The sequence below is a fragment of the Dendrobates tinctorius genome, unplaced genomic scaffold (assembly GCF_039654945.1).
Source record: "Dendrobates tinctorius isolate UK_male_01 unplaced genomic scaffold, ASM3965494v1 ptg000099l, whole genome shotgun sequence".
Taxonomy (NCBI): domain Eukaryota; kingdom Metazoa; phylum Chordata; class Amphibia; order Anura; family Dendrobatidae; genus Dendrobates; species Dendrobates tinctorius.
In genome coordinates, this window is record NW_027361767.1 from 6,714,111 (window position 1) to 6,740,698 (window position 26,588).

General features: G+C 42.8%; 1 protein-coding gene across 1 annotated transcript; it reads right to left on the reverse strand.

The window, feature by feature from the left end:
* Positions 1 to 5,531: 5,531 nt before the first annotated feature.
* On the reverse strand, positions 5,532 to 24,364 carry LDLR (low density lipoprotein receptor). Its single transcript, XM_073587524.1, has 18 exons — positions 24,113 to 24,364; positions 14,450 to 14,572; positions 14,243 to 14,365; positions 13,762 to 14,139; positions 13,412 to 13,534; positions 13,189 to 13,311; positions 12,972 to 13,091; positions 12,759 to 12,884; positions 12,277 to 12,448; positions 11,947 to 12,174; positions 11,654 to 11,772; positions 11,398 to 11,537; positions 11,054 to 11,195; positions 10,417 to 10,566; positions 9,210 to 9,476; positions 9,039 to 9,119; positions 8,727 to 8,887; positions 5,532 to 7,883 (listed from the first exon to the last, which is right to left on the reverse strand). The coding sequence occupies exons 1-18, from the start codon at positions 24,180 to 24,182 to the stop codon at positions 7,848 to 7,850; spliced, it is 2,682 nt and encodes an 893-aa protein (XP_073443625.1). The 5' UTR covers positions 24,183 to 24,364; the 3' UTR covers positions 5,532 to 7,847.
* Between the last annotated feature and the right edge of the window lie 2,224 nt (positions 24,365 to 26,588).

The window sequence follows — 26,588 nt, forward strand, 5'->3', positions numbered from 1 at the left end:
TCTTTTTTATATGTATTTGTATTACTATTACTCAATAAAGGTATTTTAATCTTATATATGTTTTATGACTTTTTTATTATTTATATATTTTATTTAATTTTTACATTTTTTGACCAAAAATTCGGGTCTTTCTTTTGATTCGGTTTACACTCACGTCTCCGCGCTGCCGGTGGGACACTAACTCCTGCTTTGCGCGCTTTCAACTGTTTCCGGCTTAGCCACGCCCCCTCTTCTCGGGTCATGGGACGTGTCCGTTCCCCTATTCCTTCCCCCGTGCAACATGGGACGTAGCCTCAACAGTTTCAGACCTGGCTCAATACAGGTACCTGCAGCCTGGTCTCCCTCCTTACACTCCCCCTCTCTTTTAGCTCGCCACTCCACGGGCGAGAGTTCCTTCAGCAGACGTTGGTCTAGTCTCCTCGCAGGGAGCTAATAACATTAACCAATGGACAGTAGCAAGGGGCGTAAACAAAAGGTTAACGCAACAGTCCGAAGGCGAGATCTTGGTTTAGTGGATGCCTGGAGAACATTACCAAACAAAATATATAGTGTCTAATTAAAAATGTGGTGTAGGAGGAGGTGATGGTTTGGGCCTGCTTTTATGGTTTTTCAGTGAAAGGTGATGGTAGTATTAAAGCATACACAGACATTTTACACAATTCCAGGTTTGTGGTAACACTTAGATAAGGTCGTGTCATTTTCCAATATGACGGTGCCCCAAGCAAGAACCATAAAGAGATTAAAGAGATGGGGTGAAGAGTCTGGTGAGAAATTGGGTGGACAGAACCCTGATCTCAAGTCTATCCAAAAACTTTCTGATAAATTGGATCTATCTTTAGGCCTGACCTCACTAAACTAATCTTTTGCCTGAACGGAGAGAAACTCCTATGGACAATCTCCATAAAATTTTCAAAAACGTTGAAGACGTCATAGAAGGCCCAACTCCTTTTTAACACCCATGTCATATTTGCATGTAGATGAAAAGTGGGGCCCTGGAGTTGGGTACTGGCGGGCCTATGGCACTCCAGTCCAACACTGGTCATGCTTTCAAACATTTTACCAAATTTGACAATTCTGTAGAGCCCAAATCGATCGGGGAAGCTTTTACTGCCTGTTTGCTTCAGCCATTCTTGAGTCATGGTGGCATTGTGACGGCATCTATTGTGAGAGGATTGAGAGGATTTGTGAAAAAAAAATAGGAAGATGTTGTATTTATCATATCATATTCCCTAATAGAAACCGATGGGTCATAACGAAACTTTAGTTGGGCAAAAGGCACCACTAGGGTAGTGGGCACAGGTGTTGCTATGGGGTTTAGCAACCATGGAGGCCCACCTTCACTCCCACATATCTGTCAAGTCTTCATGCATGGGCCTAATATTATAACCTATTGGTCTGACAATGGATGTTTACATACTGGGCCTGTCAGATTGATTCCAGTTGCCATGGCAGCAATTATTAATCACAAATGATCACTTCAGATCACATGGTTTATTAATACATACGACATTACTGGAATGTTATTTTGAAGGTACTATGTGAGAAAACCCGTGCAGCAGCGGAGCCACTCCACTCACATCCCTTAACAAGTCTCACTTTGACTCACTGAACGCTAGTACGTGCTGCCTTCCCTTTCTGACAGCTAATATCAAGAAAGTGATATAATAGTGGGCGTACGAGCACCGGTGGAAAGACTATAAAAGCATCGCATGCTCTGGAAAACACTGACAATATGACTTCATTAATAACAATACTAAAACTGCTACCTGTAGCTGCTCTTAATTACTTGATGGAGGTCCTCTTCTATTAAAAAAAAAATCAAGGGCCCGATCCATTATTGTATTTGTACCTCTTGGGGTCTAATTTGTGGTGGTTTTGTGCCTTATTCTTCTTTTATTTGTGCCTTTCTATTAAAGTCTCTTTCATATGTATTTGCCTGTTTGTCATGTTGATTTGGGATTAGGGTTTCCAGATATTTTCGGCTGATTCATCAATTGTGACTTTTTAAAAAGTCACAAAATTTAGGGGCAAATGTACTGGGCTTCACCCCCTTTCCTGGTGGGATTTTATGTACGACTGTTTTGTTTTTTGTTTTTTTTAATTTTAATGCAACATTATAGCGGAATCTTGTCCTCTAAAAAGGCATAAAAAAGGGTGAAAGACAGAAATGAAAAGGATTTTTGATTTAGCGTAATCATGCATGCCATATTGAATAATTCGGTGCAAAAACGTCAACACCTATCATAAGACAAAAACAAGGAAAGGAAAAATAAAAAGCCCCAAATGATGAATCATGCCACTGCTAAGACAACCCCTTCTCGATCTAAATGTTTGGCCTCGGTAAAATTAAAAAGCTTATACTCCTCTCCCGTGCTGGTGCCGTTCCAGCGGTGTGGTAATCGCGGTCCTGGGACTCTTGTGCGGTTGCATGCTACGTGGTGCCCGGCACCCAATCAGCACTGTTGAATTGAACATGAAGAGGAAGCCAGGGCTGCAGCTAATCTCTGACTTCCTCTTCATGTTCAATTTGTATGAAGGCGGAGACAGTGTTGCCATTGCTGATTGGGCGCCAGGCACCATGTGTCATGCAACCGGACAAGAGTCCCAGGACCACAAGTGCCGACACCTCTGGAACGGTGCCGGCATGGGAGGGGAGTATAAGCTGTATTATTTTATCCGGGCCAAACAGTTAGATGGAGAAGGGGATGTCCTTTTAGTGGACAACCCCTTTAGCCCCTTAACGTCCAATGACGGACACAGTCCGTCATTGGACGCCTCCCTCTCTTTGGTGCGGGCTCCGGCGCTCAGTGGGATGTGTCACAGCAGCAGTGGCCCGGACCGTGGCCCTGGGCGCCCAAGTAATAGGAAGATATGTATGGTGGAATGTAGTTAAATGAATAGTTTGTGACGCCACCTGTGGTGTTCGGCAAGGGAGGTGTTAAGCCGATGCTGCAGACAGATCCTCTGGGACAGATGGTGTGGTGCAGCAAGGATGGTATAGCCCTCCACAGGCAGGGCTGGTGTCCCAGGGCAGTGTAGATGTGGAGACACTTAGATGGTGTAGTGTCCGGCACAGGGGATGTAGCAGTGCGAGGCGGACAGACGCAGGAAGGAATGGAGGACACCAGGGTATGTAGTTCCAAAGCTTTACTCACAGTCTGTAGTGCCCGCTTCAGTGCCGTGTCCTCCGGGTCAGGGACTCAGTTAACCTCCAGGCAAGATGGAATGCTCCCTTCCACACTCCGACAACTTATGTGCCTTTTTCTGAACGTCTCCTCTATAGCGCCTTAAGTGTGAAGATCTCCTAGTACTGTGTTACACTGGAGTTCCTCCTGACAGATGTTGCCAAGAACTCTACTTGCACGGCAGACAGCTGTAGCCTGCTTCGGGGACTCTCTACTCCTAAGTCCCGGCTCTCTATCCTTGTAGCTGTTGTGCCCTCAAGTCTTAGATGGGAGTAGTGCATTTACAGCCCACTACTCCACCGGTGTCTGCTGCAGAACCATTAGTGTCCATACAACCTCGGGGACCGGGCCCCGGCCTTGCGCTTAGAACTTCTAGGCAGGGTTCTTCCTCTAACCCACGTCCTCTATGTTCCCTTTTACTCCTACGTTCCGTACTTGTCTTTTCCCTTCTATGGAAGCTCAGGCTTCAGTTCAATGTCCTTCTCCTTATTTCCTTTGCCGTGCCAGCTGGCTCAGGTCACTGAGGCAGCTGCAGCACTCCTTCCTCCATCCCTCTTCCAGGGATCCCCACTCCTCTCCAAGTGGCTTCCTCTCTCACTGACCTCCTGTCAGACTCACCTGTAATCCTAAACCATCCCGCTCATACATATATTCTGAACTCCACCCACCTCCCAGCACATCTAGTGTTCCAAGCAGGGAACCACCAAAGGTGCTCTGCTTCTCTCTAAGCAAGGAGCCGCAATGTGGTTTTGCTGAACTATTCTATTGTGTGGGGTGCGAGTGTTGGAGCGTGGTTAGGAGCCTCCAACTTACCTGGATGGTGGGGCACCACACCTTAGGAGAAGGTGCAGTACCTCTGTGGCGACTGAGCCTCAGGGGCGCCACATATGCGCCAAACTTTCTCAATTTTTCATACTTCTAATGCAGTAATGCAATTCATTATTCATTTTTCATGTTTGCATGGTTTGGCGCTACAGTGTGCTTCCTTTTTTGCTTGAGTGCACCTTTTCCGGGACACGACAGCTGATCTATTAGATCAGATTAGACATTAGAAAAAACTTTTTGACAGAGTGATCAATGAGTGGAACAGGCTGCCACGAGAAGTGGTGAGTTCTCCTTCAATGGAAGTCTTCAAACAGAGGCTGGACAGACATCTGTCTGGGATGATTTAGCGAATCCTGCTTTGAGCAGGGGGTTGGACCAGATGGCCCAGGGGGACCCTTCCAACTCTGCCATTCTGATTCTATCTGATCAGCTGACATGTTCCCCTAACAGCCGCAGGTGAAATCGCTTTTCACCCGCGGCTGTTAACATGTTAAATGCCGCTGTCAAACTCTGACAGTGGCATTTAACATGGACGCGCAGAAAGCACGTCCTTTCCTGCTCCCATCGGTACCCGTATCACATGACCGCAGGTCGCCATCTGGGTTGGCATGACTACCCGGGGTCAGGAGAAAACTACTGTGGTTGATATTGCTGCATAGCTATGATCGCCACCTAATGGTCGGCACTCATAGCAAGTGAGCATTTCTGATACATAGAGCAGGGCTGCAAAAAAAAAAAAAAAAATGGAGGCGCTACGGGTCTCGGAAAATGGCAGCTTTTTTTTTTTTTTTTTTTACGAACTTTGGAATTTTTTTCACCACTTAGATAAAAAAGAACCTAGACAGGTTTGGTGTCTATGAACTCGTAATGACCTGGAGAATCATAATGGCAGGTCAGTTTTAGCATTTAATGAACATGGCAAAAAAAAAACAACTGTGGGATTGTGCTTTTTTTGCCATTTCACCACACTTGGAATTTTTTTCCCGTTTTCTGTTACACGACATGGTAAAATCAATGGTAACGTTCAAAAGTACAACTCGTCCTGCAAAAAAAAACAGGCCAAAGGGAAAAAAAAAAAAAAGTTATGGCTCTGGGAAGAAGGGGGCGCAAAAAAATGAAAACGCAAAACCAAAAATACCCCTGGTCGTTAAGGGGTTAATATCACAATATTAAAAAACAAGTTTTTCTAAATTAAAGAACCCCTTTAATAACACACATTGTCTAAATGTGATAGTAAGTGCAACTATTTTACATCCTTTCTGGCTACTGAGCGGTTGGACACTCCCTGTAGGAAAACCATGCCAGAGCCGGTATGTCGCTATCCATAAACAGTGAAATTTCCCTACAAGAATACACACCTTATTTCCGTTTATCTCAGCCAAATGTTCCAGGTTCAATATTTGGTGGCTATGCGATTTATTCTTTTTTTTTTTTGAGTGTCTTGTGACCTCCACTGATCTTAACAAGAAAATATTGTGAATGCGTTGTACAAGGAATGGAATTTGAACTTACACAAGAGAATGTTTATAAAGATATTTTTATTAGAACTTGTTTTTTTTATAATAACTTTTTTTTCTTTAATATAAGACTAGTTTGTGAAAGAGACCGTTTTGTAAAATTATAACCATATATATAATCTATGATTGCATATATCAGGTTACAAGAAGAGGTATAACGTCAGATGTTGGCTTTAAGGAAATACGAGAACACTGGATTACACAGTGGGCGGAGCATGACGCACACTCTCTCATTGGTGCGCTTTAAATCCCTGCTAGCTCCGCCCCCTCAGGCCTTGCGGTAGGCCTTATCGGTTTTGCCAGGAGTGTTCCTTTAATTCACTCCCATCAAAAACTAAATCCATGATTTTTATAGGCATATATGAACAGAGAGCAGCTTACCAATCAGATTACTGCTCACCATGCAAAGCGCTAATTGGTCACTTTGGATAAAAAGAATTTTCTAAATGTACAGTACTTCTTTACTTTCCATGTAACTATGAACATTTACTTTGCTTGTAACTTTGTTGTACCCTTTTTTTTTTTTTTTATTTTGGACAGTTATCTTTCCTTACATCTGAGCGAAATCGGTGGTAGGAAGCCATTGTCTTTTTTTTTTTTTTCCTACGTAATTCTTCCACGATCGGCATCATTCTTACATTAGAACTTCAGAATAATAACACAAAAAGACATTTTACAAAATAAATAAATTATATATTAAACTTTTTTTTTTCCCCTCATACAATGACGTTCGTATATTTACAGCCAATATGTGCAAAACAACTGTACAAAAAAAAAAAATATTTACACCCTTCACAATAAAAATAAAATTAAGCCCCCAAAAAAGCAAAAATTAAAATCTTTTCACAGGTTCAGGCAGGGAGTTTTGATTTCAATACTGCAATAAAAGATTGGCTAATTTCTACCTGGTTTAATAAAAAAGAAAGAGAGGCGAGGATGAAAGTAAGGCCTTTTTACAATTGGTGGAGGATGCGGGCAGGGGATCTTCAATAGTTGTCTATGGCAATAAAAACAATGTTCTATCGATTAACACTGTATATTAATCTAAGGATTCTTTAAATATGTATATATTTGACATTGGGGGAAGAAATAGATATGTGTCCCATTTGGTATTCATTAAGTGACGCCAGACGTGTCCTTCAAAGAACGAATGGTGGGGAGGAATTGACTAACTGTCCTAATCGCCATGTTTGGTCAACATTTATTAAAGGTCTATGTCCAGCTTAACTCTCATTCCCTCAAAGTTGATATTTCAAGTAGTAATTGCAAATTAAGGCAGCGTGGTAACGAACAGGCTCATTCCACTATAGGTAGCACCACTTCAATCAGCTTTTATCGATGTAACCTTGTACGAAGAATTAAAGCTTAAGAAACAGCCAAACTTCCCAGATTCCATACGTCAAAACTTTTTTTTTCACTACCATCATACCCTGTCGGATACAGGCAGGCGGAAAAAAAAAAACAAAAAAACATATATATATTTCAATGCTGTGCAAATAAAAAAAAAGTGACGACAAAAAAAAGTTCAAGAAAGAGAAAAAAAAATATACAAAACACTTGAGATAAAGAAAGTGCAACAGAAGGATGGGCTTTCAGAGAAATGGAGAATTGGAAGCAAATGTTGGTAGTCATTTAGGCACTTGTGGGTGATTCGAGGCCTTTTTATAGCTCAGGAGGGCAGAGAGCCTACAAAAAAAGGTAACGGCTGCTCTCCCAATTCCCCTGTTTAACCTCAAGGCAGTAAACATGTCTGATGCCCTGAGGATCCATCCACATTTTCTTACAAGCTTCTCTCTGTGTTGCTCCCCATTTCTCGGTTTTAGTGTTTCCGAACAGTTTTTTTTTTTGTGCTTTTAAAGCAAAAACATAAAATAAACCCCAGCAGGATCATCACATTTAGTCCTTCATGGTCGTCGTCCTCCCCATTCTAGTGCGTAGATTTCTGGTTATTTCCCATCCTCCTTCCTCCTCCGCACCCCTCATCAGTGTAGTCCTTCATTTTACGACAGGTGCAGGGAGGAGAAAATGGCACGACTTCAACGACACGCGGGTATCTTCATAAATAATTCTCACAAAAATAGAGTAACTGCAGTCTCTCTGGACAATGTGCTCAGTGGTTCGGTTGGTAGAGTGATAAGAAACAAAAAAACAAAATAAAACCTGAACATGAAAAAAGTAAAAAAAAAAAAAATCTCAACAACTCCAGATTACCCTGGAGGGTATCGCTGTATGGACGGGTACATTTTTTTGGGTTTAGCAGTCATTGGCCCTGATATATTTGAGCAGCAGAGTTTGGTAACAGGCACGTCTGGTGAAGGATTCAAGCCACATCATCTTCCAAGCTCACCATCTGCCTCTGCGAAGAGAGAAGAAATGGCGATCAGTATTTACAGATGATTCATAGATTTCCTAAGTGCCAGATCAAGCCATTTGCAGACCTGTTTGGCCCCTGAATTGCCATATAATGCATAGATCCTCTTTAGGTCATAGGGATGCCTTATAAAAGGGGCTTCTCCCATCCTGAATAAGAGCAGAGTCCAACTACCAAGTGGAGGATCTCGCACTGACCGCTCAGGTCAGGCAAAACATTACATGGTGGGCTATTCATTTTAAAGGGAATCTGTCAGCACGTTTTAGCTATTTAATCTGAGAGCCACATAATATAGGGCAAGAGATTCTGATTCCAGCGATGTGCCACGTACTGAGCTGTGTGATGTAGTTTCAATACAATCAGTGTTTACTTAGCAGGGGATTATCACTGCAGGATTACATTAGGTGTCACCTGCAAGGCAGTTAAGCAAACCTGTGTAACCCCGCCCCCCACTACTGATTGGTAGCTTTCCTGTATACATTGTCAGCAAGCTGCCAATTAGGACTGTGCGCGGGATTCTACACAGCTCAGCATTCTGAGCACTGCCACATTTACAACAGATAAAACTGGGATTCTATCAAATCTACAACAATCAGCCTAGTAGTGATACATCACTGGAATCAGGCTCTCTTGCCCTATATTATACAGCTCTGAGATTACATATCAAAACCTGCTGACAGATTCCCTGTAATGGTCACATGTAATACTGCATGTCCCCTGCAGTGGGGATGTAATATTGCTTATCACCTGATTTCCACAGAGGCGTCAGTGAGTAGCTGAATCATCACTTTTACAGTTTTCCAAAATAACAATGATAAATTTACGTACCGAAGGATAAGAGTATCCTTCCTGACTCCGACATATGTGAATCTCATCCTCCTCTGTTGTTTTTTGGTATACGGGATTGTCGAAGTGAATGGTATTGGTGTTTTTCAATCTCCAGTTCCTCCATAAGAGGAAGCCTCCGAATGCAACCAAGCACAGAATTACTGAAGGGAACAAAAAAAAAAAAAAGAGGACGACATTTGTTAGATTATTCCATAAAACATAGGTTTATGTCTGGTTATATATGAAAATGGTGAGCATTGACTGAGATATGTCAATTGGATCCATCAGTTTGTAAAAATAGACAAAACTCACCAACAGGTATGACAATGTAGATGGCGTTGGAACGAGCATGAGATTCTGCCGTCTCCATCTTCACGTCACCGTTATTCTCGACTGAAAAAAAAGCATCATAATGTTTAGTGAAAGCTTAATCTATTAGACTAAACTTATAAATCTTCCTATCACACGAAGAGATAGTTGTACCTGGATGTGACTCTGTGAGGCTGCGGATTCCTGGTGTCGACAGATCGAGGTTTCGCTTTGCGCTTTGTGTCGTCATTTTTCTAGAGGTTGGCTGGATGGTGGTTCTAGTGGTTGGCTGGATGGTGGTTGTAGTAGATGGCGGCCTTGTTGTAGGCTCTTTGGGTTTAGTAGTAGAAGGCGCCTTGGTTGGAGTGGTGATGAGTTTGGCCAGAGTCGTACTCCTTGGAGTTACGACAGGAGGCGAGGTGATGTTGGTCGATATTGGTTCTGTAGAGACAAGTATTGCATTTATTAGATACTCCTGCGTTTTATTAATAGTTTGACGCATATAAAACACAAAGGCCACGATTCATCATTTCCTATTATTTTTTATTTTGTGATATTTGTTGCCACATTCTTCAAAATTGTGTGCAAAATCAAAACACTTCTTTACTTTCAAAAGCCAAAAAATATACACATTCCATTGAAATATCATAAGATTTGCGCAAAAAATTCAGCCGTATTAATAAAAAAAAAAAAAAAGAAAAATACACTCTGGGAAAGGATGGATTGAAATACACTTTTTAAAAAATAAAGTCGCAATGGTTGAATCGACCACAAACATCTGCAAAAAAATAGATGGCGAACAGAGGAAAGACAACAGATGAAAGAGACTTCATGAAAGGCGCAAATGAGAAAAAGAACTGGGTGCAAATCAAAAACAGACATAAAACACCAAAGACTAGAAACTAGTAGGCAAATGCAATAAAGAATCTGGCAAAAAGAATATAACATAAGACGTTTAGAGATATGGTGCCTGAAAAGGTGAAGAGTAAGGGTAGGGTGACCCGACCATTTTCTCCACATTCAAGAGAAACGGTTCGGTTATTCTGATCACAGCTGAAGTTTTTCTCGGAATGTGGAGAGAGAAGAAAAAAAAAAAATTTTCACCTTCTTCCTTACGTCAATCTGGGAAGATTGGCGCACACTCAAGTGTGGTCCGATTTTTTTTCAGGGACCTATAGACTTGCATTACTGATTTTGATCTGATACGCGGGTCAAAATTGGACATGTGCACAGCCCCATAAATTATCACAGATACGAGTCCTATCAGTCAAAACCATGGATAGCTCCTGTCCGAAAATATCTGTCACATGCACGAGCCCTAAGGCAGAAGGATTAGGAGACCTTTTATGTAGGTACCGACTAATAACTCTAGAGACCATACCTTTTCCGCAGCTCCTCATGTCAAGACCCAGGTACTCTCCATCAGGACAGGCACAAGTATACTTGGGGGAATGTGCATTGATTTGTGGAGCTGGCAAGCATAGGTATTCACATCCTCCATTTTCAAGATGCAAATGGCACCAGTTTTGAGCTAAAAACACAAAAGCAAAAATTTGTCATGTTTATATAATAATAAAAAAAAATCCTACAGTATAGCTAGATAAATCTCGTATTTCGAAAGAGTAGCTGTAGTTTTAGTGACAACGTAGAAATTTTGATCAGTGAGGATCTGGATGCCAGGACCCATGCCTGTGGATGACTTAGCTGAGCTTGGGTGCCCCTCCGGCTGAGCTCGGGGCCCCTCCGGCTGAGCTCAGGGGCCCCTCCGGCTGTGATCAGCTTGGCATGGCTATCCTCGGAGATGCAAGCATAGCGATGCACACTTTTTATGACCTCGACTTTGAGGATCAGCTGAGAAAAACCAATCACAGGCGAAAGTGCATGAGCAATGGGAGCCCTACCATCCGGACCCTTAACCAATCGATAATTCCGAAGTGTCACGTGGACACAGTGCACTGGCAAAATATCCCAAATACCACATTATGAGATCATGATGCCATTTCTCATCAACGTCTTACCTTCAGGCTGTCCCCTGTTGTGATATAAGACGATGTCTTCTGGTGATAGGAGGTTTTCTGCCACCTTCTTGATTTGCTCTCCGGTCAGCCTGTTAGCGCTGAATATAGCTTCATTGTAAATATCGGTCCAGAAGACCAGGTCCTTAACAAAGTAAAGCAAATGTTGAAGAGCGTTAAAAAGTGAGGAAGAGTGCTGGCAAATATTTACAGTCAAGCAGGTTCAAGAAGTGGTGCGAGTGCACTTACAAGTATGAGACAGCACACTTGTAGAAATATTTGGCAGTGGTACAACTTGCATCAAACTTTTACGTCTGGAATTAGGAGAAAAGAATAGAATAACTTACCTCAAAAATGGTGAGGCCGAATGGGTGAGATAAGTAATGTTCATCGGCAATGACTATCCGTCTGTTTCCACCAGTAACGTCAATGCTGGACAAAGTGTGCAATTTGGAGTCCACCCAGTACAGTCTTTGATGGGCCAGATCTGAAGGAGAATACAACATGGACGATTAGTGATATCTGTATAAGTTTTATCTGATATTTTGCACCATCCCCATGATCCCGGCACCATGGTCCACCGAAGAAGCAGGTAACACTCACCCAAAGTGATCCCATTGGGCCATTCAATATTATTGTTAACCAGAGTCTGTCGGACTGCTCCGTTTAAGCCACCCTTCTCGATTTTGGCAGGTGAGCCCCAGTCGGTCCAGTACATAAACCTGAAAAAGTAAAGAATGGAGAATTGAATATTTAATATGGACATAGCAAATGTATGAGCCGATAATTTCCAGCCTTTTCAGCTATTGCAAGGCTATAACTCCTAGGCTATCATTGCATAATCTGGTGGCAGGAAATTTCTGCCTAAAAAAAATATAAAATCAACAATTCTTTACCCTTTTGTGGGATCCACCACAATGTCGCGCGGCTTGGCCAGACCTTCTTTGAAGAGTGTTTTTCGCTTTGAGCCGGCAGTATTGGTCACAGAGATGCTGCTGATGGCTGAGTCTGTCCAGTATAGGTTGGCGTGGATCCAATCTACGGCGATACCATCTGGAGCTAAGATTTCATTACCAATGACAGTCTCGTGGTGGGATAAGTTATGAGCCTTGTCCATTAAAGCACTGTACGGGGTAAAGAAAGGGAAGGTTAGTCTTGTCATGTCAAGAGCAATGAGGAAAAGGTACAAACAGACAAAGGATGAGAATGGATGTCACTCTTGTTACCTGTAGATTTTCTTCTGGGATAAGTCAGACCAGTAGATTTTATTGCTTGCAATCTCCATGTCGAGCGCCACTACGTTTTTAAGACTTGGGATGAAACTTGTGTACTCTCTCCTGTCCAGCGTCATCTTCCTCACCTCGTGCCGGTTGGTGAAGAAGAGGGATGCCACTGTACCTACAGAGCAAAAATAATAAAAAATAAACATTTTAATAGCTGGTCAATCCTATGTGCAAGCAATAAGATCAATGCTTTGAAATATAGACACTATAGGTGGGTTTTCTATGCAAGATCCAGAGTATGGCTTCCAGCTCATCTGTATAAATGACAGATCACAGGATAATGATACTTTTCTGCAACGCTGCGACCGAAGCAGGTGAAAAGTGGGGAAAGTTGAAGATTTCCAGGCAGTACAATAAGGTTTTTTGAAACTGGAACCTTTGCAAAAACCCTCTTTTAACCTTTTTTTTTTTTCTATTGTATTCACCAGTGCTTTTGCAGGACCCGGTCATGGGATCGATCTGGTAACCCTCGTAGCATTCGCACTTGTAGCTTCCTTCCAAGTTGGTGCAGGTTTGGCTGCAGATGTCAGGTCGTTCACATTCATTAATATCTAAAGGGACAAAGATTGAGACCTAAATAAATCCTGAGCGAAAGGAGATAAACTTAACCCAAATGATGACTTTAGGCAACAATTTACCTTCACATTTCCTCCCGTTCACCAGACGATATCCTTCTGGGCATAAACACTCGTGTCCGATCTTGAGGTCTTTGCAAATATGTGAGCAGCCGCCATTTCTTTTCATGCATTCATTGTCACCTGGAGATAGTACAACGTGTAAATATATATATATTCATAAACCTCACGGGGGATGATAGGAGGATGATGATGGAGTGATGAAGGGGGTTATACTTACCACACTCTTTCAGTGGTTCATCTGACCAGTCTCTGCAGTCTATGACCGTGTTACACACTTGGTCCATACTGATACATTCTCCGCTGGAACATCTGAACTTCTTGGGGCCGTCGCAACTCGTCTCTGAATTGAAAAAATAATAAGTATTTGACTTCTCCATTACTAAGACATGTTCTATGCCGGGCGCCAGATCCGATCATTTGTCGTCAGGTACGACTCTTACCATTCGCACAGCCTAGTTCATCGCTTCCGTCTTCACAGTCGTATTGTTGGTTGCACTGCCGGCTGCCGTGAATACATTTCCCGTTGTTGCACTGGAACTGGTCGGGACTGCAGGTTGGTTTTTCTGAAATTAGGAAAAAATTAAAATTCAAGTTATGTCAACTCTTGCCAAGCCTACAATGAGACACATATAATGGCTAGAAGGCGCAGCAATATTCCTGCGAGTATCGGACCTTGCGATCGCTAGATCCTTTAGATTTCAACATTCCGTTGGTTGTTTTTGGAAACAGAGTATATATATTAGCTCCCCGATTCTGTGTGCGAGTAGCAGACACTGCTCATGGTACGTACCACAGTCTTTCTCGTCAGACTTGTCCTTGCAGTCGACACCGCCATCACATTTCCAGCTCATGTGTATACATTCGCCGCTGCCACAGTGGAACTCTAGAGGAGAGCAGGGTTTGTCCGTCTTGATCGGCTCCTTTCCCTCACAGCTCTCTTCGTCAGAGCCATCTTCACAGTCGGGATCCCCATCGCATGTCCATAGGTTTGGGATGCAGAGGGTAGAGTTCTTGCATTGAAAAAAGTTTGGGTTGCAGGTGAGTGCAGGGCAGGAGTCCTCATCGCTGCTGTCGTCACAGTCATGGTCGCCGTCGCATAAGTACGCGACAGAAATGCACATTCCGCTGTTGCACTGGAACTGATCATCGGAGGCGCAGGGTTTGCGAGCTGTAACGAAATCGGGAGTCAAAATCATCCCTAATCTCATGTACAAACAGAGAAAACCTATGTTCTGTGGTGTCCACATAGAAAGTCAAGACATGACACCTACTGCAGTCCTTCTCATCAGAACCATTTTCACAGTCTTCTTGGTCATCACACTGCCATGACTTGGGGATACACCGGTTGGACCGTCCGCCACAGCTGAACTGGTCCAGGCTGCATGTTTTTTCATCTGGTGGGAAAGACGGGAATGTATTATACACCGAAATACACAAAATGTTCAGGGTTTATGTGATTCCTAGAAATGGGTTCTTACGGCAGATTTCTTGAAACTCGTCAGAACCATCCCTACACTCCTCGCTGCCGTCACAGACCCACTTGTATGGGATACACTTCCCGTCGTCACATTGAAACTCGTTTCTGTCACACTTGGTGATCCCTAAGAGAGCAAAAAATATATAATATATATGAAATATAATTTTTATATTGTTAAGAGTTAATAATAAAATATACTAATAGAAATGCTGATAAATAAAATATAATCTAGTACTAATAGATAATAATACATTAGAATACTGTGTGTGTGTGTGTATATATATATATATATATATACATACATACAGTGGGGAAAAAAGTATTTAGTCAGTCAGCAATAGTGCAAGTTCCACCACTTAAAAAGATGAGAGGCGTCTGTAATTTACATCATAGGTAGACCTCAACTATGGGAGACAAACTGAGAAAAAAAAATCCAGAAAATCACATTGTCTGTTTTTTTTTCATTTTATTTGCATATTATGGTGGAAAATAAGTATTTGGTCAGAAACAAGCAATCAAGATTTCTGGCTCTCACAGACCTGTAACTTCTTCTTTAAGAGTCTCCTCTTTCCTCCACTCATTACCTGTAGTAATGACACCTGTTTAAACTTGTTATCAGTATAAAAAGACACCTGTGCACACCCTCAAACAGTCACACTCCAAACTCCACTATGGTGAAAACCAAAGAGCTGTCAAAGGACACCAGAAACAAAATTGTAGCCCTGCACCAGGCTGGGAAGACTGAATCTGCAATAGCCAACCAGCTTGGAGTGAAGAAATCAACTGTGGGAGCAATAATTAGAAAATGGAAGACATACAAGACCACTGATAATCTCCCTCGATCTGGTGCTCCACGCAAAATCCCACCCCGTGGGGTCAGAATGATCACAAGAACGGTGAGCAAAAATCCCAGAACCACGCGGGGGGACCTAGTGAATGAACTGCAGAGAGCTGGGACCAATGTAACAAGGCCTACCATAAGTAACACACTACGCCACCATGGACTCAGATCCTGCAGTGCCAGACGTGTCCCACTGCTTAAGCCTGTACATGTCCGGGCCCGTCTGAAGTTTGCTAGAGAGCATTTGGATGATCCAGAGGAGTTTTGGGAGAATGTCCTATGGTCTGATGAAACCAAACTGGAACTGTTTGGTAGAAACACAACTTGTCGTGTTTGGAGGAAAAAGAATACTGAGTTGCATCCATCAAACACCATACCTACTGTAAAGCATGGTGGTGGAAACATCATGCTTTGGGGCTGTTTCTCTGCAAAGGGGCCAGGACGACTGATCCGGGTACATGAAAGAATGAATGGGGCCATGTATCGTGAGATTGAGTGCAAACCTCCTTCCATCAGCAAGGGCATTGAAGATGAAACGTGGCTGGGTCTTTCAACATGACAATGATCCAAAGCACACCGCCAGGGCAACGAAGGAGTGGCTACGTAAGAAGCATTTCAAGGTCCTGGAGTGGCCTAGCCAGTCTCCAGATCTCAACCCTATAGAAAACCTTTGGAGGGAGTTGAAAGTCCGTGTTGCCAAGCGAAAAGCCAAAAACATCACTGCTCTAGAGGAGATCTGCATGGAGGAATGGGCCAACATACCAACAACAGTGTGTGGCAACCTTGTGAAGACTTACAGAAAACGTTTGACCTCTGTCATTGCCAACAAAGGATATATCACAAAGTATTGAGATGAAATTTTGTTTCTGACCAAATACTTATTTTCCACCATAATATGCAATTATAATGAAAAAAAAACAGACAATGTGATTTTCTGGATTTTTTTTCTCAGTTTGTCTCCCATAGTTGAAGTCTACCTATGATGTAAATTACAGACGCCTCTCATCTTTTTAAGTGGTGGAACTTGCACTATTGCTGACTGACTAAATACTTTTTTTCCCCACTGTATATATATACTGCTCAAAAAAATAAAGCGAACACTTAAACAACACAATGTACTAGGATGTGCTCCCTTTATTTTTGTGAGCAGTATATATATATATATATATATATATATATATATATATATATACACACACACATAGATATATTTGGACACTGATATTATATAAGTATGTGTTTATGTTCACATTCGGTATTATTTGGGCACCATAGAGAGCAGGCTCGGACTGGTCCACGGGAGAACAGGTAAATTCCCCGGTGGGCCGCTGTGCAGAAGTGTTGGCATAGTAGTAGCTGGCACAATATAGTTGATTCAATACGTACAGACCAGCCAGCATCTCACTGTTCATTTAGCAAGCAATCCAATGTGTTGTTATATAGAATAGGTAAATTTGTGAATTAGGGTGATGCAATATTTGCATTCACGCGAACAGTGGGCCCCCCCAGTGTCAATGTTACTGGTGGAATCTTGACACCCAAGTTGGACACTGATAGGGAATATCGTAAGGGGAAGGTGGGCACAGAAAGTACAGCACAGGGCATCAAACAAGTTAAACCTGTCCTCAGACTAATAGGTGGATATCTCTAATTTATTTTATAGTTTTTCAACTCCATAATATACAAAATTTCTATCCAATTTATGCTGGATTAAAGGAATTTAATGGAGGCATAAAGTGGTGTGAACTAAATCAATGTACGGCACATGCTTGGTAAATCTATAACTGGGACTTTGGAAAGTTAAAGAAAATGCCTGAAAATTAAGCACATGACACTTAGCAGGATGTTTGTACGCTATACATATACATAGGAGCTTGTTACTCCGCTGCCTCGCGCTTCTGCAGTGACTACATTGCTAATATCCTCAGTTTGTGTCTCTATGAAGTCTTGATGTGAGATAAGGGAACGCACCTTACAGAGATTCAAGGGGTAAAAGGCAAGAAGAGGCTAAGATCATAGGTAATGAACATGGAAACCGCCTCAGGAGCTGGAAGTTATGTCTACAGAGACAGGTGTCCTGTTAACAACAGATCCATCCTTCTCTACCCAGAGGGAAATCTGACGGCCCCACAGGTGTTCAGGATTATTATCAGAATGGTTGACTCACCATGAGAACATTAGAATAGAAAATTGCTCATAAAACACTTTCTCTCTGCTATATTTAAAAAAAAAAAAAAGAACTGAAATGGAGCTCCACTTAGAAGAAGCGACGACACAAGCCAGCCATATATATCGTGAAGACTTCCAGGCAGAGAGAGGAGGACGCATTAATTTCACATAGGAGTGGCTAAGCTTTCGCATACCACCAGCATATAGTCAGCCCGGTCTATTCCAGTCTCTCCGAGGAATGAAGGCATTCTTCACGAGGGAGGGAGAAATATAAGATACAGGACGTGGGCCAAGTTTTTCTAGACTGAGAAGAGAAATTTAGCAAAGTAGATCGAGAAGAGAGTTCTCGTTTCTTATTGACACCCATATTACACCCTAAGACAGGTTAGAACATCCCGGATCGGCCTTGTTTTGTATATTTTAGATTATACAAGATCGGGAGCGGCAATAGTTTTCTTTATTCTCACTATATACAAGGTCATATACCCTATTTTGAAAGGCAATGATGAAGTGTGTTATAGAAAGAGAAGGTGGGCCGAGCAAAAAAAAACAAAAATCAGAATATCACCTTCATTGTGTTCTTGGTTCACTTTCCCCAGGTTCCTTCGTCAGACATAAGGGTGGAGGGGGGTATGACCCTTAGCCGGTATCCCAATTTTGCCAATATTAGGCTAGTTTCACATTAGCGTTTACGGCCGCAGCGTCGGGCTGCGCATGGCCGATGCTAAGCCCCGCCCCCTTCCGAGCCTCCGCCGGTAGCTCCGCCTACGGGCGCATGACGCTGCATGCGTCCTGCGTCCCCTATCTTTAGCACTGGGGACGCAGGCGGAGCGCAGGTATGCGTTTGGCGGAGCATGCGTCCTTTTGACGGTGCGCCGAGCGCACCAAATTGCTACAGGTTGCGTTTGGCGCACGGTCAAAAGGACGCATGCGCCGCCAAACGCATACCTGCGCTCGGCCTGCGTCCCCAGTGCTAAAGATAGGGGACGCAGGACGCATGTAGCGTCATGCGCCCATAGGCGGAGCTACCGGGGGAGGCGCGGCAGGGGGCGGGGCTTAGCTGCGGCCGTGCGCAGCCCGACGCTGTGGCCGTAAACGCTAATGTGAAACTACCCTTATCCAGTGGTTCGTGATACCGATAGGATAAACCGATTCAGAAAATCTTAATAAGATTGACCAGAACTTTGAGGCTTCTAATAAAAGGCTTTCAAAAAGCATAGATGTCTAAAAAACATAGCCACCAATATAAAAAAAAGACCCTATCACCTAAGGCAGGATTCATTCTTCACGCCACCACTTATAGTAATAGACCCAACAAAACATGTTATTTTATTCTGGGTTCTTCCACTAAAGAGCGCCGGGTAATATTTCACCACCTATAATAGTAACCAGGTGAGACTCGAAGAAAATCTGGCTTACATATTAACAGCATAAACGCCCACATGTGAACTTTATCCCTTTTTTATATCATCTCTCCAGGAAGATATTAAAAATGAAGAGCCCAGCTCAAATGCGGAAACCATAAGTAAAAACAAGGGTCCACAGTGAGTAGCCTCCCCCTCAATAATCGACCAAGTTCATGGACATTTAGACATACACAACATCCCCGTCGTCTTTCATTATGTAATACATACAGCATTTACGGTAAGGACCAGTGTTTTGCATCACATATTACTTCCACCAGACACAAAAAAGGTAAATTCCAGCACATTGTGTGATATTTCTACATAATGGGGGCGACCAACGTAAAAGAACTCATGAAAAATACCAAGACCTAAAATATTCTTGCACTTCCTGTTAGTCATCTTACTTAAAGGGCTGGTCCGAAACCATTATTTTAAAAATGTTTGTCTATTTAATATCATAATCTAATCTCTTTCCTAATATATTTTATTAAAAAATTCCCTATTGTTCTTTCACTATACTACCTAACTGCTTTATTTTATCTTCTTCCGAACCCCCAGTACATATGTGTCTGAAAAGAAGAGTCATCAGTGACGTCCGTTTCAGGGGCTGGGTTAATCCCTACTCTACTGACCATGAATCGGTTGCAGATTCCGATGCATGCTCAGTAAGATCTTGCACCGTTTTTCTCGGTGAACAGTGACAGTGCGTTCCCTCGTCAGCTCTCATAAGAAGTGACAAGCTGGCAAGAGAGCGCACTCATGTCACTTTCAGGGGCAGCGCTGATCTCTGCTTTTGCTGCACGCTGGGTTTTCTAGATACAATGCACACTGACAGTTCACTCTCATCGGCTGGCCACTTCTCATCAGAGCCAATGAGGGAGTGCACTGTCACTGTGCATGCTGCACAGCGACAACAACCTATTGAGCATAAGTCAGAATTGACAACAGATGTATGCTTAGTAGAGCAGGAACTCAGCCCAGCCCCTGAAATGGGCATTACTGATGACACTTCGTTCAGGGTGGGAGCAGAGTCTGCAGCAGTTACCATTCGTTTGAGTATCTCAAATGAGGAGTCAAACTGGAAAAAGGTAAAAAAAAAAAAAGAAGAAAAAATATAATAAAGCAGTTAGATAGCATAGTGAGGAAATGATAGGGACTTTTTAATTTAAGTATATTAGAAAAAAGATTAAGACATTAAATAGACATTTAGGATTAAAATAAATGTTAGTTTCAGACCACTCCTTCAAGAATTATAGCCAACCTCTCTCTCTCGTCTGAAATGGCTAATAACATGGAGCATATCGTATGTGTCCCTTTAAGAAACCATTCACCTCAGGATCCTTTGAGTATCTTACAAGGACTATGTCCTCTTCACCTCTTCAGACTATGATAAGGTTGTATATTAAATAGGCACGTGCGTCGTCAGAATTGCGATATATTGCTTTTACTTGTACTGGCTTATCTAGTGTGGAAACTCTGCATCATGTAATGTGACTCACGCAGTGGCGTTACCATGAAAGATTTACTAAAAAACTAGGGTTGGACCTCTAGGAAATGGTAGGAACTAAGGTTATTTTTTGTCTTGTAGGAGTTCCTGATGGGAATTATTAGAAATGTCTGAACTAACATACAAGATATATACACTTAAAGGGGATGGATAGAAAAAAAAGTAGATCTCTTTTGCCACACTGCTTTTCGAGAACAAACTGGAGGTTCATTTTTATGGATAAAACAAGCTCGGGAAGCATTCACTGGAGACAACTATATGAGAAATCGTAAAGGGGTTGGATTGTCTTATTTCGACAATCCCTGTAAGATCTTGCTCACTGGTAGCAATTTTGATATTTTTATGTATGTGAGGAAAAAAACAACATAGACCTTTACAATACCAACAAAATGACGCTGTTCCCAAGTCGGCATTTGTCACCCCATTCGGCTTATTCCAGTTTCGAGTTATGCCATTCGTGATGAAGATTGCCCCGGCGACCTTCCAAAGGCTGGCTGACCGGCTTCTGGATGGTCTCCAGGACTATGCTTGTGCCTACCTGGACGACATCGCCATCTACAGTGCGACATGGGAAGAGCATCTAAATCACCTAGAGACAGTATTGGACAGGATCCACCAGGCCGGAATCACCCTGAACCCAAACAAGTGTCACGTGGGCAAAGCAGAGGTTCAGTATTTAGGGCATTGGGTGGGAAGTGGGAAACAGCGACCAGAACCAGCCAAGATTGAGGCCATAGCCAAATGGCCCATCCCACGCATTAAAATCTCATTTACACAATACAATTTTTACAGAAAGTCATTTTTTTTCTGTGTTTTTTACTGTAGTTTTTCCCCATTTAGACCAAAATGGCTTGGGATTAAAATAAATGTACCAATAGCGTATGCAGTTTATTCTGCAGTTTTCTGGCCGTAGCCTGTGGGTTTTATGTAGAAAATAAACGCATGAAAGTGTGAACATCCCCTTAAAGTATATGGCTCTAAAGGGTTGATATGAGATGTAAAATCATAACGAATTTATTTGAGACATAGTACCACGGTCTTTCACGGGCTGTTGTGATATTGCAGCTCAACCACCTTTAGTGTTCACCCTTTTAGACCTCTTTTTATCAACCAGCATCTGTCACACCATGTATGAACGTCTATGGTCCAACTACTAGGTAGATTCCATGGTGATAAAATAGTCACAGGCGGAACTTCTACTCGTCACATAAATTTCAGAATAATTAGAAAATTAGAAATGTAATCTGGGACAGTATTTAATTTTTCATGTAATGGTAAACTCCCTGGTCGTTTAGGGTAGTGAATATGTTAAATATAACTTCCAAAGTGGTCCTGGACATTGAAGAGGTCAATAATAAATTCAAGTTGCCCTTCTTCAAGATGACACCAAGGAAATGTAGGCCTTGCCTCTCCCTAAAATAATATAATACTCCTTTGTAAATCTTTTGTCAATGACGTAAGAAGAACTTTCCGATATCGTAAGTAAGGTCTTCAAAGCATCTTACAGTTCCAGTGATTACGAGCTGTGAAAACATGTGGCTTTCTGCCGTCTTAGTCTGAACTATCAAAAGCAGACATTGTGTGTACGGTACGCCGGACGTAGATAAGTTACAGGCTTGGTCGGAGCTAAACAGAAGCTTGAGCAACATAGGGTGTGTCTCTCTCGCTCTCTGAGACGTTAGTACTGACAGCCTGGTGTAAAGAAAGGTTGCCGCGACGTGGACGGCTACGAAAAGACCAAATATTAAAAAAAAAAAAAAAGAACTGAAGAAGCTCAGCTAATTATAATGGATGAATGCTTTACGAAAGAAGCAAATATGCCCACCTGTAAAGACAGGGAAAAAGGGGCAATAGTGGGATGGAGCTTGCTCAGGTCCTCCTTTTATTTGCCAGGCATAAGGATGTAGCAAAGAGATTACCAATGGTGGAAGAAGTTGCTGAAAGTGAACCAACGTAAATAAATGTAGGATTTTCCTTCAGATTATAGACTCTGACACAAGCCACGCAATGACGGCGACTCTATTCACACTATAAATAAAAGTTCTAATTCTTCTACTGTTACTTCGTCGTCTGATATTGAGTCATAGGAAATTCTTTACATTTAGGGATTTGTCACTAAACAAGTAAACGAGAAGTAAAGATGAACTAAAGAACTCTGTTCGGAAGAAAGTGGGGGAAGCGACGCGTGCCGTATATCCAACCCGGACGTTATCCGTGTAATAACGTCAATTCCATCGACTTCCTCCTTAAATATACGAACAATTCAGGCGAGACGATAAAATCAAGGTCACGATACGACTCGACTCAAAGTTGGGCAAAAAGTGAGAGGCGTCAAGTGCAAAGTCTTGCAATGGTGTCCCGTCAGCCATTAATTCGACAAGAGATGCGCTATTAGATTTTAACAAATCTGATCGTAAATGATTTAATAGGTCGTGACAGATTTAACTATTTTTTTTCATGAGAAAATCGTCTGGATTCTGGCACATTCTTTACATTTTAGTAGATCAGCTTCGTCTTAATGAAGGAAAATTTTTACACTGTTCCAAGCGTCTGGCAAACTTTATTACAAGCAGGAGGCTTCCATTTTACCTCATAAATCATGAGGCATTTACTCCAGCTCTTACTATGGAAACATATGCAGTATATATAACTCACACAAGCATGGAAAGCATCCATGTTCGTGAGGTAAACGCTCTTATCGGCAAGCATGGGGCAGGGGGCCACCACACCCTTGCCCCATCCGATAATCCCTACACACTTCTTCTGAGGAGACACGAGTGACGCAGCCGTCCTCCCCTCCCCTCCCCATGAAAAGGGCGGGAATGAATAATCTACATAGAAGGAGATGACTGTCGATTTTCCGCCCGCCCATTTTAACCCCTCCCCTCTCATTCCTATTGGCTGCGGGGGCGGAGGCTCGCGATCGGCAGATTTCATGTCGCCCAATAAGATGACGTAACAGCGGCGGCCCATTCATGTCGTAGGCGTGGCTAGGCGTAGAGCGGTTCAGTCAGTCAGTGACAGTGTGCGTGCGGCCGGCGCGCCTTGTGTCACTGTGACTGAAGTAGAAGCCGGTGGTTGTAACTGTCAGAGCTCCTAGTGATCGGCTTATGTCACGATAATATGATTTATCACGATAGGACAAACGATAAACTACACTTATAACAACAGCCATGTTGGCTGCTGAGCTGTAGTGCCTAGTTAGCAACCTTTACCTCAGACCCACCCCTCTTACCTTATGATACAGTGGTTATCTAAGGTAAAGATGCTCCCCACTCCCACCTGGATACCCCAGGAATGGCTGACAAGCCCCATGCGAGAAAGATTAATAAAGCAAAACAGCTCTCCGTAAAGCCAGTCTGACCTGCTGAGACTTGTAGTGCCACTACAAGAAGACACTAGGGTCACTAGGTGATGTATATATACATCACCTAGTGACCCTCCATTACAAGGAGGGGTCTGCATCACGGCCCGGTGTATATTTAGCATACACTTAGCGGCATCGCGGTTTTATTAAATAGATGTACATGCACCTATTATAACCTAATATATATAATAAACCTATGAGCTGTTGTACATGTGTCACATAATAGTATTATATATATATATATACACACACACACACACACACACACTATAACCAACCAATATATATAATAAACATATTGACCTGATAATAAGTGCAACATAATACTATATATGCTATATACTGTATATGCACAGTATTGCGGTGGCACTTACCTGAGATTGCAGATATGAGCTGTATTAATGAAAGCAGAACGAAGATCTCCGAGCTCCTGGAAGGTCCCATATTAGTAATACTGTAAATCAGACACAAGCCCCCTTTATACGTACAAGTATAATATGGCAGCACCCGGGTCTCCTGCCTTGTGCCCAGGATGCACACACTTCTAGTGCAAATTGCAGAGTGTCCAGGACAACCCTGGTGAATTTCAATTAATTTGCTTTTTTTTTCCCCTCCACCAATACACATTACTAGTGGGCAGGGACTAGAAGTGGTGTGATTTTTAAAAGCTAGGGAGTACTTCCCAGTGAGGTGGGGCCTATAACACATGATATGACATAGACAAGTGCTGGGCACTCCCCGAGGGGCTGACTCATTTCCTATAGGCACCCTGGGCACTCCTACTTGCATACCTCAAATACCTTGGTACACATTGGGCATATCACATGAAGGCCAAATAATGCATTTATGATGGTGTGTGCTGGCGGCTGTAGGGTCGGGGTATCTCTCTGCTAAGCTAGCACAGTAGGAGGAAATATGGCTGCAGCGTGAATTTCAGCCATAGCCCCCTCCCTTCCCTTGCACATGTATGGGAATCCAGCCCTGGTTTGGCATAGACACTCCAAAAATTGAAAACAGTCATCTTGCAAATGCAGAACAGCGCAGCCAGATGTTTTTATTCCACACAACATGCCTCCATGTTTGCAGACATCTGCACAATGTGGAGGGGATGCAGCAGTGCCGAGTGTGGAGGAGGAGAGCGGAGATGACTCTCGATACTCACGATTCATTACGGATCGTGACCGCTTAGGCCTGTTTCACACTTCAGTTTTCGCCCTCTCTCTCTCTCTCCAAAATCGTGTTCCTTTAAATTCCAAAATCTGCAGCTTTAACGGATCCGTCGAAAAAACGGATGAAAAAAATAGATGCGACTGATTAAACGGATCCGTTTTTTGGGAGGATCCGCTAGACCGATCTGTCGGAAAAAACTGATCCTTTGCATCCGTTTTTCACTATTTTTGACGGATCCGTCGTTCCGTCAAGACGACGGATTTTGACTGACGCCAGAAAACAAGTGTGAAACAGGCCTTAACAGTGTTTTTCCAGGAGACTGGGTAAATTTACTTTATAAGGCTGTGTGCCCACGATGCGATTTTTAAGCGTTTTTGCCGCGATTTTCAGCGCGAAAATGCTGCGAAAACGTTTAAAAATCGTGTACAGAACGCCCCCCATGCATTCCTATGGCATTCCGCACATGCTGTGCTAATGCTGCGCTTTTTTCCGCGGTGGAATCGCATCGCGGAAAAAATCGCAGCATGCTCATTCTTTTGTGCGGAATCGCAAAGAATTGCCGCAGTTCCGCACCCATAGGAATGCATGAGAATCGCTTACTTCCCGCATGTGGCTATGCCCACCATGCGGGAAGTTAAGCGTCTCATGTGCGGTTGGTACCCACGGTGTGGAGGAGAGGAGACTGTCCTCCAGGCCCTGGGTACCATACCCCTGTAAAAAAAAGAATAGAAAATCGGTGTATATTTACCTTCCGACGTCCCGCGCTGCCATCTCGGCCTCAGCGTTCCCAGTAATGCCTTGCGGCAAGGTCCTGTGATGACGTAGTCTCGCGTGACTCTAGCGGTCTCGCGAGATCGCTATAGTAACGCGAGACCAACGTCATCACAGGTCTCGCAAGGCATCGCTGGGAACGCTGAGGCCCGGGATGGCAGCGCGGGACGTCGGAAGGTAAATATACACCGATTTTATATTTTTTTATTATTTTTAACATTTTATCTTTTACTATTGAGGCCGCATAGGCGGCCTCAATAGTAAAAAGCTGCTCACGCTTGTCAAACACTATGTTTGACGAGTGTGACCAACCTGTCAATCACTTTCCAAGCGATGCTTCAAATCGCTTGGAAAGTGCTTGAGAAAATCGCGGCAAAATCGCGAACAGAATCGCGGTGAAATCGCGCGGAAAAAAACGCACAATTTCTGGGAAGGAGTCCGGTTTTCACTGTGCGTTTTAACACGCAACGTGGGCACATAGCCTTAGAGTGGTTCTCTCAAGTAAAAGTTAAGTACAAACAAACAAATTTGCAATTTACCTCTTATTAAAAAAATCCTTTCCGTCCTAAAGAATTGTTAATTTTATAACGTACAGTTCGTTGCCTTGGTCTCCGGCCACATTATAATAATAATAATAATAATTTTATTTCTATAGCGCCGACATATTCCGCAGCACTTTACATTTCAGAGGGGACTTGTACAGACAATAGACATTACAGCATAACAATAATCACATAGATTATAACAAATACCAAGAGGAATGAGGGCCCTGCTCGCAAGCTTACAGTCTATGAGGTAGACACGAAAGGAGGGTGGTAACAGTTGCCCTGATTGTATGGACCAGCCATAATGTTAAGTGTGTAACAGTACAGACACAGAGGGCTAATGGATGCATAAAGCATGTGGGAA

Excerpts from the sequence above, each read along its gene's own strand:
- LDLR (XM_073587524.1), bottom strand. The coding sequence starts at position 24,182 with ATGGGACCTTCCAGGAGCTCGGAGATCTTCGTTCTGCTTTCATTAATA. Across the intron at positions 14,366-14,449 it reads CGAGTTTCAAGAAATCTGCC|ATGAAAAAACATGCAGCCTG; the intron begins GTAAGAACCCAT and ends CTTTCCCACCAG. Across the intron at positions 8,888-9,038 it reads CTACATTGTCATACCTGTTG|TAATTCTGTGCTTGGTTGCA; the intron begins GTGAGTTTTGTC and ends TGTTCCCTTCAG.